This window comes from Lissotriton helveticus, chromosome 10, assembly GCF_964261635.1.
Source record: "Lissotriton helveticus chromosome 10, aLisHel1.1, whole genome shotgun sequence".
In the NCBI taxonomy this organism is placed as follows: Eukaryota; Metazoa; Chordata; class Amphibia; order Caudata; family Salamandridae; genus Lissotriton; species Lissotriton helveticus.
Window position 1 is genome coordinate 225,743,291 of NC_136071.1, and position 13,265 is coordinate 225,756,555.

A 13,265-nucleotide genomic window follows, 5' to 3' on the forward strand; every position below is an offset into this window, starting at 1 on the left:
TTGTAGACCTGAAAAAAGCAAAGTAGCTCTCCGTCAGCTGTGCATTCTGACATTACACCTACACTAACGAAGATTTTTATTTAAAAAAAGCAGCCTGATCTCATACCATTATGGATTGCACCATCGCCAAGTAGGAAAGGAAAACACTTTTTAGGGTTTAATGTTCAAACAAATCTTTTTGTGCTGTATTGATATTTTCGTACAAAAAGTTTGTCAGGCCGTCATTTAAAACCCACCAGTAAACAAGAGTGACCTATATTGGTAATTCAGTTTTCGTGAGCCATTACTACTGCTTTCGTCTACTTGATAACCAGTGTTAATGTGGGCTCACTAGTATATTCCACAATTTTCTGAACCTGTTTGCCAGCGGCCTTTAGCGTGCAGAAAACGTTGCCGACAATTGCTATTGTCGTATTACTTCCGGCAATGTTGTAATGAGGTGTGGTGGTGGAAATGTCAATTGACCAGGCTGTTGGACATTTTTGCCGCTCCGCCAGGTTCTAAATAATATTCGAGACGCAGATCTCATTGAGAGACAGAATTTTTTTTGCTTCATCTACTTGCAATTCCCACTTAATCAATTGAAGAAACTTCTCAGAAGGAATGAGATTCTGCACATCAAAGCAGTTTGTGTAATGCTATAAAATAGTAAATTCCACAATTGTTATATATTGATATTATATAAAAGGGAATTTAGCTGGTAAACAATAGAGAGGGGTACATTATGGAGGTTGTTAGGGGACGATACAAGATGGTGTACGTTAACTGGGTATTTAAATGATAATGCACATGAAGTGGGGATGTACATCTTTAGAATTACATTATATTTAACATATTTGTTTTTCACATATTTACATTTTTAGGTGCTGGGAGATAAATTGATTTGCCCAGAATCCCAAAATTGTCAAATAATCTCAGAGGCATAGATTCGAAATTAGGTCCCAAAGGTAGCAGCTTTGTCACTCTTGACTTTAACCCTTTCCCAGCAGAACAAGAGAGGTTGGCGATGTTGAGGTCAACTTCCACGGGATTCCGTGGCATATAGGATTTTCACCATTTTGTTTGTGTTTTGAGTTCTGTGGTCAAATTTGACAGTTTAAAACAAAACAATAGCCCAGCCAGTTACTTTTCTATAGAAAACACAGATCCCTTTCTGGAATCCTCTCTTTATAGTATTGTCATTTATTTCTTTGTACATTCAACCCAATTTCTGGAACTGTACATCCACCTGCAGCCTTGACGTCAGTAGCAAAACCAAATAAACGTAGTTTACCCTTTTTACGGCGAAAGAAGCGTAAGCATTGAGAGGATCTCGTTGTAGTCTGCAGCGGAGCAGTTTTACCCATTGACTGATTTGACTCGATAACCCATCAGTAAAATATTTCCATCTTTTGTGCTGCTCTAGGCAAGCCTTACCTGGGTACAGCGCTCGGCTTATCATCCCGGGCATGATGATAAAAATCATGGGCAGCATCTTCAAATGCTGGCAGGATGGAGCCAGCCTTGGCATGGCTCAGGTTCTTGGCCGACAGTGATCGTTGAACAATGACCTGAAAGAGAGCGAGAGAGAGGACCCATAAACCATCTGTGCTGTAATCGGCCATGATGAAAAAGCTCAGCAGAGGAAGCGACTGACAAATCTGGGCCTAGCATTCTGTATAGACTCCCTGGATAGGTTCCTTCACCCAGAGAATTCTGCTGGAAGGGAAAGAGAGAGATCAGGAAACCTGAAGTCATTCAATCTGTTAGTTTATTGAGAAGTTTGGTTTAGGACAACAATGTCTCTGCCCAGTCACTTCAGAGCACTGGGTATACAGCAGAATTTCAGGAAGCTGGGGGCAGGGACTGTGACTTAGCCTGCAAATACACTTTGGAGCCACTGGGGATGGGGGGAGGGGGGTTATCACAATTTGGAGGACATTATTGTGAGACTCATTAGAAAGAGAAGGCCCTCTCTGCATCTGGTTCAGTGTAACCGTGAGCAAATCACATAATGATTGCTTCGTTCTAACCTAATGAAGTGTGGGAGATATATTGGCAGCTTAAAGTTGCAGGCGATTCAAGTAGCAGTATGCATGTAGTTATTATTGTTTTGCCCAGTTCTATCAACAAGTGCATCAGTCTGGGATGTAGAAGATCTAGACCATGGTACTCACAAACATTTGCCATGGGGCCACAAAGTACGGTCTGTGGTGTGACCAAGGGCCACACAGATGCCAGCATGGTGGTGGTAGGGCGTCTGGCTGGGTCAGGGATTGTGTTAGGTGGTTAAACAAACAGGCAAACATTTATTTATTGGCAGGATAATAAATGCTTGCTCATTTATTTAAAAAATGTTCTGATTATTAGTGCTCAGCAGTTTAACAGCAGCTTGTGCTGTTCACCAGGGGGCCGCATGTAAAGGTCAAGAGGGCCGCACTTTGAGTATCACTGATTTAGACAATCAAATGACTACATCACAAAAAGAACTAGTGCCTTTATTATGGCATGGCTGGCATTCATAAAACCCCCTTTTTTAATGTACTTCCCTGTACGCCGAATCTGTATCAATGGGCTGGTAGCAAGTAACTCCATTTGCAGATACATGGCCGCTAAATAGAAATAGAAATTTTCTCCGTCAAGGGCCCCCTTTGACCACATGTGTAGTCGGCGTGGGCAGTGGTAAATTATGGACCAGGCTCCCTGTAATTACAGTTCTTTCTGGCACTGCCATCATTTTTAAAAGCAAAATAGTTACTTTCTTAGAGCTCCAAGCCTTTGCGGGGTACCAATATTTTCTTCGAAGTATTCAATAGGGCCCACAATTTGATTGATGTTGAGAATGATTCGAGACATGTTGATAATCCTCTTAGCTTTTTGCATATCCCTGGCTGCAAATAATGAAAAAATACAGAAATGTTATATGAACATTTATCTCTAGGGACAAGGTGCCTTCTTTCAACAGCATTGCTCGGGCTCCAAGGAAGCAGCCAAAACCAAAATGGGTTATCGAAGCAGAACTGTACATGCGTCCCCCTTGTGTTCCATGTGTAAGGAGGCCCTTGGATCATGAGAAGACAGAGTGGGGAAGCTTGTGCCATGCATGGTCTATGGAAGTTTGTACGGTTGAGTTGAGCCATGTGGCTTGTTTTTGGTACCGATTAATTTTGACTATTCATGTGGCCTTAACCACAGACTACAGCGTCTATTGGCTCTTAAAGAGGAGTCTTTTTTTTTTTACTTAACTCAATGGCAAGCTCTGAAGCGTGGATGGCTGAGGTGGTTTGGCCAGCAGAGGACCCCTAGACCTGCATGTTATATATTGCTCAACCTGCTGAGTTATCCTAACTACAACCCTGTAACAAGTAGGGGTGGGCGGAATTTGCATGGTCGCGCTCCGCAAAGCTCCACGAAACGGTACAAAATCTATGTGAGCACGCAGAGTTCCGCGAACACGCGAAATTGCTTGTTCTGCCTGTTTGCGATGCTTTTTTCCTGTTCGCGAATGCTGTTTGCGTGCTCGGGGGAAATATACTCGCGAACACACATTTTGAAAGTGCGAACAAGCAAAAAATTCTGCAAAGACGCGGATCACGGAATTTTGGCAATTTCGCGTTCTCTGCGGAACGTAAATTCCGCAAGCGGAATGGAATTTACCGATCAGCGCCTAGTAACAAGCATGTAAGAGGTATACATTTTAGAATAAAATCAATACCTATCACGCTGCCCACTAGCAGCTCTTACAGGCCCTCAGCAGGATTACAACCCAGATTCACAACACAGATAAAAGATGTAGTGATGTGAATCTTTTCACTGGGGAGCATACACTTATTGGTTTCAGTGATTCCTACCAAAAGCTCACATCTGTTGCCAGCCTCGCAAAAATACTGAGAAGATTAGAGAACAAATCTAGTGGTTTGGCAACAGATTTCCTGCCCTGTTCTGTCATGTCTAGGACACACGTGAGGTAGAAACACACACAGTGCAGCCAAAAGGCCCGAGGCCACGTGTGGCACATTCACCCAGTTCTGACAGCTTAGCCAACAACACTTTGCATGCTGGGCTTTTTGAGCCTCTATTTACCATGTTGAACAACTACAAGTCTTAGTGTTATTGGCTCAAAATTGAAAAATACGCGTTAGACATTCATCCAGCAAGTTTGTTGCATCAGTTGACAGGGAAGTGTTAAAAGCACATAGAGTCAGTGTCTTAACCACTGGAGATTTGATACCTGCCTACTGCTGTTTTTTCCCTCCCTGCGTCCTGTTTGCTGATGAGGTGTGGTGGAAATGCGCAAACCTTCCCCTCCTTGATCAAAGACCTTCATGTTTTAATGACAAAGGCTTGCAGGCTCAGGCCGGTGTGCATTCTTCTGCAAACTGTTCCAAGGCAGAAGGTGGGGCACCATCTTCAAATATTAAACTCAAAATAAATCAGGAGTACCAAGAACTGGAATATATTAGTCTATTGCACAGGAAGCACCATTGGGATTTGGTGAGTCAAGTTACCCGCTTGACTAATTGCCCCCAACAGTTGCATCATTTCACTAAACAGGGATAGAATAAATTCCATTACATGCCCATCGACCCTCCTAGAAGGCATAGCATGAAGTGAAATCGCTTGAGCTGTGACCCCGATCAAATAAAAAATATCTGTTTTGGAAACTTGAGTCTGGATTATATTAATCATGAGTGTTGTTTTACAAAATCAGCAGACTTCACATCGAAAACACAGAAGCACCAACCATTGCCCTCTTACACACCCAAAAGCAACCAGATGGACACATTTCAACATTTTTTCCAATGACGACCTGCCAAGATTGCAGAACTTGCTGAAGGACCCATCCTAAGAGGAAAACTTCATATCTGCATGCTTAGTGAACAGTGGCGGCTGCTGCCAGGAAGCAACAGGGGGTGGAGAGGGGGAGATGGGGGTGTTAAAAAACAAACACTTGCCGTCCGGCTGGCTGGCTGGCCAGCCGCTGCCTCTTTGTCCTCTTCCTGGCTTCTTCTGTGCAAATGGTAAGCAGGAAGTAACCGGGCTCCCAGGCTGCCCATAGCCAATCACAACGCTGCAATGCAATGTTGTGAATGGTCTGGGCGCCATAATTCGGCGCTAAGCCTGGGAATGGGTGCCTTGGCATGTTCTCCACCCAGTCTGTAATGCAGCCTGGGTTGAGAACATGCAAAGTGTGCATGAATGCTTGGCCAGTCCGAGAGGGCCAGGCAAGCATTTATGCGCATCTACATATTGCCCACCACTCACCCTCCTGTGTTTTGAGGGCAGAGCAGCCCCGCATGGCCAAGACACCACAGCAGGAACAAATTAAATGATAATAACGTTGAGTTACTATCATTTTATTTTTCCTTTTTTTCGCTGTGAAAAGCAGTGGGGCGACGCTCCTCCGCCTTAGCGGAGGAACCACCACTGTTACTGAAATATCATCGGTCTGGCTGCAAGATCACTGCTCAAGTTCATCAATACCTTCATCACCCAAGACATCTTCCCAGGCTTCCTCCAGACAGGACAGACTCTGATGGGCCACAGCATGAATTCTGAAGACAGGCACGTGCCATACCTACCATTTGTGAAGACTATCATCAAAAAACATTGCTGACGATGTTCATGAAAAGATCAAGAGAAATGGCCTCCTTCAAAACTATCAAGTGGTTAATGATGATAACCATAAATCAACTTCTCAGCAGCCTTCTATACCATTGACTACAAAGTAATGTTCAACGCAACCACCTCAAGAATGGTTTCAGTATTATTGTCTTGAAGTGGGTTGCATCCTACCTGGACAGCCAGTCTTGTTGGCTTGTCCTGCTGAGCTAATTCCGGTGGAACTCCTCCACACCCTTACTAATGCTCCATCCTGTCTCTGGTGAGCTTCACACTGATCGTACTATTACAGTGGTTGCAGTGTGTAGACTAGTTGCACGTCCCCAGTGTTGAGTGTAATGGTATAAGAAGCAAAGAGTAGACCGAAGAGAAGGTTTATTCATTAAAGCTGCTATTCATGTGCTCCTACAATCAAAAGAAACACACTGCTTCCTAAGGCGGTGTGTGTGTGGGACCCGAGAGAATTGGGGACTCAAAATGTATGACATGGTTGGAGCACACTATAGAATGTAGAACAACGACACAAGTATGTGAAGAGTCCGTTTTCAATTTGCGTTTGAGTTCAGACAGCCTTTGATTCCTCCTCAAAGGGTGGAAAGGACGGTAGAGGCAGGAAAACTCCACTGGCGCTCTTCACCATCCCCGCATCATTTGCAGAGTCTTTTGTCTCAACTACAAAGCTATGAGTCTGAGATTTGCTCAATAAGTGGACTCCTAGGGAGCAGGATCAAGATCTCCTCTATGTAGTGGTGCAACAAAGCTTGAGGGGGCCCGCCTGCAAGGTATGTGTAGAGCCCCCCCCTCCTGACTCGATCAAGAGCTCTCAGGCAAGGGTACTGTGCTGAGGGGGCGCTTGCAGTTCGGCCGCCGCACCACGTGACTGTGAGGGTCTATGTTACGCCATTGCCTCTATGCACAGAATCAAAATAGTGTAAGGTGAAGGAAGATGTAATTCCTTCTCGTGCTACATTCCAAGGTTTTTTCAATTAACTTATTGCATTTTGTAATAAACATATTGCAGGTCATCTGTCTTTGTGCTCCTGTAACAAATTGTTAACGCTATCTCTTTGCGTGATTATTGGTTTACATGCTAAAATTAAATGCCAGCTAAGGTGTCAACAAAAGTTTAGAAACAATAAAACATTAGAGGACTCTTGATAAAATGGCTATCGAAAAACATTGTGCCATTAATCATAAGCAAACAGTATATATGGCTTCATTTATAAGAGGATCTGCCCAAGACTAATTCACCTAGGGCAGTTGCTAACAGGATACTATGGAGCTTTTGATATTGAAGAAACAAAGGTACGGGACAGGTTCATCTTCGACAGAGGTAAAATGGCGGGAAGTGATTTTCCATTGCTATTGCTTCTCTTTGCCAATGGGTGGTGTGGCAGAAACGTCAATGTAACACAGGCATCGATCAGTAATGATCTAATTTTTACATGTGACTGCCAAGCGACTTGCCACTCAGTGTTGAAGGAGGCATATTATCATTACCACCATTCACTCGTACCTGTAACAGTTCCTGCCATGCTGAATGGCCTCTCTGTTTCTATTTTCTTTCCTACTTTCCACATTTAATGAAGTTACACCCACTATATTACTTCCCTGTTCCATGTACCTATCACTAGGGCATGTGTAGCCTTCTAAATTGGCCCTATGTTCCTTTTAGCAAGCACCAATGCCAGATCTAAGCCCTTGGTACTGGTGTTTCCTTTTTAGGTCGCGCCTTGGCAGCACATGCGCTGCTCTGCGAGGCATTCAGTATTAACGTATGGACTTGAAGCTCTGCCCACTCTCCGCCCGTATTTTTCATTGGTTTGTGTCATTGTCCTTTGTAAATGCTGGATTCAGATTTGTTAATAGGCTTTTTAGTCTCTCCTTAGTACCGCCTTGTCTTCAACTCTAACCTCCCGTGAGGACTGGCCCTTTAACTTCTGTTGTTACACGGTATGTCTTTTTTAGTCTGTAAGTACTTCTATTTTCTTTAATGAGTTTCTCCTACTGCAGGTACAAAGTGCTTTCCTGCGACATTCAGTGCGCCATGCGTGCTTTCACTTTCCATGCAGCCTGTGACAATGGCGGCCGCTTCTTTGAAATGAAATAGGTCTCGCATTTACAAGAGTCGGAGCCATTGGCATTGTAAATGACAATGCCTTTTATTTGTGTTCTAATTATCAAAACAGATAAATAAAAGGCATTGCCATTTACAATGCCACTAGCTTAAACTTTCGCAAATACAAACCAATTGCATTGTAAATGCTTGTTTAGGGACTGGTGCATTGACCCAGTAAGCAGTTTTTAGATGTAAGCACATTCGACCTTGCTGCACTCCAAGGTTGGGGATCTCCATTCAGAAGTTGATCTGAAACGCGTACGCTCTCAGTCACATTTAGCGAAGTAGGCCTCTCTTCAGACGATACCTCAGCTGCGTGTGATGTCAACACCCTGACGTCAGTCAGCTATGGAAATCACCCCGTTTATCCCCAACTCTTGTACCTGGTGCCCTGTTGGTAGGTTTGTAGTCTACTCCTACTTACATAGACACCTAGATTGATGGTGACTGATGCTAGCTTCCCGTAAATGACTCCCATGTCAATGCCCCAAAATGACTTCCCCAGGTTGACAAGTGTCTCTTCGCCTGTCTAGAGTGCCTGGTCATACAATGGCCTCAGTCAGACAAGCAGCCCAAGTTATAAGGTTACCAAATGACCAGTCCTTGAGGCTCATAAAAGAACTGAGTGTTGTAACTATGACCCCTGATACTTAAACTCGTGTAGACAATTCAATTTCTGCCCAATAAAGTACATTATTAATATTATTAACTTGATATCCAGTCCCTGATTTTTTTTTCCCACTGCAGTCTTTGGTATAAAACCATGTGAAGTGTACCGGAGCTAATTCCCACTGTATTCTTTTTGTTATCGATATGGGACACAATCAGGTTTGCGTTAATATTCTTGAGGCCCAGTAATCATGCACAGACCCCAGCACCAGGAGACCCCCGGTGCTGAGTGGAATCGGTGTGCCTTTGGATGGAGCAGAGGCCAGAGGTGTGATGGGCCTCTGGTTACAATCTGTGGTTGCACTCTCAGCGCACTCACTGTTAGATCAGGAACCTCCTGTAAGCAGTCTTCTGTCCAGAAAGAACATCTGAAAGTGCAGAGCTGTGAGGCCTACCCCGAGGCGCTGTTTACTTAGACTACAGAGATAGCATCTCCCATGTAAACCTGTTTATTATTTTTTTTGCGCTTGTTTTCGCTCTGTAAAACTAGAAGCATATCATTATAATGAAAGTGCCATATATGTTATGGTTGTCAGTACTTAGACACTGCACACGGAGAATGATTCTCGGAGCAGTACAAGTCTTATGTATGTATGTATGTGTATGTATGTATGTATAAACCATTTTATAGCGCGCTCTATTACTTGGGAGTATCCTGGCGCGGTGGGAGATGGCAGAAGAAGACAGGGCGGAGATCCACTTATGTCACAGTTTTAAAAAGATGGGTTTTTAGATTTTTCTTAAATTGGGCTACACACTGAATGGAGCGCAGATGGAGAGGAAGGGCATTCCAAGCCCGGGCAGCAACCACAGCTATGGACTGGACCCCAGTCTAGTTCGCTTAAAGCGAGGGAGAGTCAGCTTGAACAGGGAAGACGATCTAAGAACTCGTGTGGGGGCATAAAAGGTGAACCGCTTCTTCAGGTAGGCAGGTCCCTGGTCATGGGTTGCTCTAAACGAGAGCACCAGAGACTTAAACAAGATGCGTTGTGACACTGGCAGCCAATGGAGGCTGCACATGTGAGAGCGAACGCTCTTCCATCTCGGAACATTAAATACAAGACGGACAGCAGCGTTCTGGATAACCTGGAGGCGATTAACCAGATAAGCGGGAATACCGCTAAACAGGGCGTTCGCGTAGTCCAGCCTTGCTAGGATGAGAGCTCGAGCGACAGTCTCCTTTGCTTCTCTAGGCAGCAGTGGAAAAAAACTTCGTAACATTCTCAAAGTAGCAAAGCATGTCCCGGATAATTTCTTTACGTGGTCCTCAAATCTTAGGTCCTCTCCAAACCATATGCCGAGATTTTTTGCGGGGCCACCCATCGCCTTGGGGCTAGGAATGTTCGGGGGCCACAGCGCATTTTTGAAATTGGAAGGGAAGGAACCATAGAAGAGGACCTCAGATTTGTCCTCATTACATTTCAGCTGGGCCCTAGTCAGCCAGCGGAAGACAGAGGACAAACAAAGCTGGACTGTTGTAGTATCCAGATGGTCATCAGGCCAGGTAAACAACAACTGCGTGTCGTCGGCGTACCCTATAATCTTAGACCCGTACTGTTCCGCCAGGTATACCAGGGGAGTAATGTAAATATTGAACAGTACGGGACTAAGAGCGGATCCCTGTGGGACCCCAGTCAGGAGTGGTCTGGGTTCAGAGGCATAAGGCGGCATCCAGACCTGCTGTGTCCTATCTGATAAAAATGAGGACAGCCAGGCCAGGGCACCACCACCGATGCCTATAGCAGACAGCCTGGCGAGGAGGAGCTCGTAAGGAACGGTATCGAACGCGGCAGAGAGGTCCAACAAAATCAGGACCGCTCTGCCGCCTCCGTCCAAACACTCCCGGATAGACTCTGCCATCTCAACCAGAGCTGTCTCCGTGCTATAGGCCGCCCTGAAGCCTGATTAAGCTGGATGCAGAGCATTAGAGGTCTCCACAAAGCTCTCAAGTTGACGAAAGACCACTTTCTCACATATTTTGGCCAGCGCTGGCAAAAGGGATATGGGACGATAATTCCCAGGAACAGTAGCGTCCAGCCCTGGTTTTTTTAGAAGCGGCAAAAGCTTTGCCTGCTTCCAGCCTATGGGAACCTCTGCTGAGGATAGAGAGAGATTCACTATCTGAGTAACCTCACTGCAGACAATATTAGCCACCTCTGAGAGTACCCGAGCCGGGCAAGGGTCAGAAGGAGAGCCCGATTTAAGGGACTGGAGAAGAGGTAATATATCGCATTCCGCAACCAGTGAAAAATCCGTGAACTGCTGAACATCACCGTGGCAAGGCATAAAAGGGGGGCCAGCCACTAGGCTATCTACTGGCATCGCAGAAAGCAAATCCTTCTGAATCTTGGCTATTTTGTTGATAAAAAAATCGGACAGATCCTCACACCATTGCACAGAGGAGGGGAGTATGGGGGTGTCAGCAGCAGGGGATAAAAAACTTTTAACAATAGAGAAAATCTCTCTACTGTTATTTTCCGCTTTGGCGATTCTCCCTGCGTAATAGTTCCCTTTGGCTATCTTAATAGCGGCATAGTAGTCCTTTTGGGCTGTGCGTAAGGCGGACTATACCTGAGTCTCCATGCTCGCTCCAGCTTTTTACATCCCAATTTCATCTCCCTCAACTCTGGAGAAAACCAAGGTTGAGAGGGAGTGCGACGAAACCTGGACATAGTAGAATGTTTCGTAGAAGCATCAGCCGCCTGCAGCACCCACCCATTGAAACCACTAACCGCCTCCCCTATCACAGGAGTCAGCTTTGGGCGGGCTCTAGATAGAGCCCGGCCAAACGCAACCAAGTTGACCTTCTGGGGATGGCTGATGGGTAGTGCAGAAACTGATCTACCAGCACCCTCCACCTCCCATGAAAACCTAATAAAATCATGATCCGAGCACGTTACTTTTTCTGAGCTTAGCGCCTTAATGGAAAAGTTAGAACAAACCAAGTCAAGGAGATGGCCTCCCGCATGAGTCGGAGAAACCACCCATTGTTTGAGCTGTGCTAACTCAAAAACTTCCCCCAGTCGGCGAGCCTCAGAGGAGTCAGAGACATCTACATGGATATTAAGGTCGCCAACCAGAAGAAATTTCGGGAAGCTCATACCAATATACAAGCATTGGCAAAGCTAATCGCTATGGCTTTACGTGCCAGCAATATTTCTGTGAAAATATGCCATTGGCATCAAAATGTTAAACAATAAAAAATACTGATTTCTTCTGGTCGTATGCTTCTGTTTGCATGAAAACAAAGTAAAAAAATGACCCAACGTAAAAATGAAAGAATGAAATGAAGGCAGATATGGCTCACCAGCTGTGGCACTGAAGTTGACTACTCTTTAGGTGAAAGTGCACGGACAAAATGCCGTCACGGTGAAGAGATGTAGGTAGACAGTGTGTTGCTCTCCAGGGAACACATTTCTTGCAATATCAGGTGTATATGGGTAATATGTAAACAAATTACTGGTACCCAAATTATTAAACTATAATTCCTCTCTAAGTTTTTTACAATTAATGTACATAAAGAAACTCTATAGCCTCTTCACGTGTTATGCAGTTTAAGCTATTTACTCTGCAACATCAATTCATTCACCAATTGCAGTTTTGTGATTAAATTACATAACACATGTTTTTACAGTACAAATGTAACTTTTTTTCTTATTCATAGCAAGACTAACGCTACTGAGCATATATATTTGTATGTATTTTTGGTTATGTTTTGATTATTAGGCGGGTGAAACATCTACAGCGGTCTCTAGGGCAAACCTAAAAACGGCAATTCAACAACTTAAAAAGCAGTAGACTTACATTGCAGACACTACCTTTGAAGCTCCCTTTCCCTGTTCTGCGCTTCTCTCTTTGATTGTAAGCACTGTTTACTCAGCCCATCACAGCCTGTGTAGAAAGGGGTTGAGTCGCCATCCTAGAACATTAGTCCACATTGACTGATGTAAAAAAGTGTTGTCCTTCCTTACTGATGTATGGATCACTTTGTTTTGTATCCTGCATTAGATGGTTACAACTGGTTGTAAATACCCACCACATAGGTGGTATAAAAGAGTGTCACGTAAAACAGAGGTAAAAGGCACTATAGAGGCAAAGACTGAATAACACTTGCTGCTATATTTTGATTAGGCTTTTCGGATTATGTTTGATATTCTTTTGAAGTATTTTGAATGATTTATCTCAGATTTCCATTTACTCCAGATATGTATTTTACTCCAAAATATTTGTTTCTAGTTTTGTAAAATAGGCATTTTGTTCCATTTTCCAAATTACTTTTATGGCTTTTCTGACGCTAGATGTTGCATGGCCGCCATTCTGACTTAGTAGCTGTTGTCTCTCGTTGGAGTTTCCAACGATGGGAATGCATACTCTGGCCCGTTTCTCAAAGCCCTGCTTGGTAAAGTAAGTTTTTAGTTCCCATAGAGCTACTCAACCTTTGGAGCAAATTGCTGACTTTTATGGGGATCACTAAGCATTCAATGAGTACTACTAGAATTCTACGCCAGTCAGAGATTACCCAGAGTACTCAAATGTGTAAGATATTCATGCAAACTTTCCAAGAGGTGGTAAATTCTGACTCCTTGAATTTGATGTGAATGTTAACTTTTATGGTTCTCCGAGGAGATAATCCTTTCCCAAGCAAGAAACCGTTGCCGCTACTCCCTCGTTAAATATGGGGTGCTTACTCCCCTTTTTGACTCTACTCCTGCCATCACTAGAAATACATTTGAATGCATGTCCATGGTGAGACACTACTTCCAATGGTATGTCAATACACACAAGCATTCCAATTTATGGGTGATCACCTACATTTGTGGGTGGAATCAACCTGGATAAATGCTCACAAACCAATCCATAACTTCAAACTTGTGAT

The 13,265-nt window shown here is 44.1% G+C and overlaps 2 protein-coding genes across 2 annotated transcripts in view; one reads left to right on the plus strand and one right to left on the minus strand.

Moving 5' to 3' along the window:
- Positions 1-13,265, minus strand: part of SLC5A10 (solute carrier family 5 member 10) — a 733,155-nt gene that overhangs the window by 456,397 nt on the left and 263,493 nt on the right. Inside the window, 2 exon segments of the mRNA XM_078665174.1 lie at positions 1,417-1,487; positions 1,489-1,550. Of these exon segments, the coding sequence (XP_078521300.1) occupies positions 1,417-1,487; positions 1,489-1,550 (133 nt within the window).
- The window catches only part of FAM83G (family with sequence similarity 83 member G), a 148,120-nt gene that overhangs the window by 131,100 nt on the left and 3,755 nt on the right, over positions 1-13,265 (plus strand). The window lies entirely within an intron of this gene.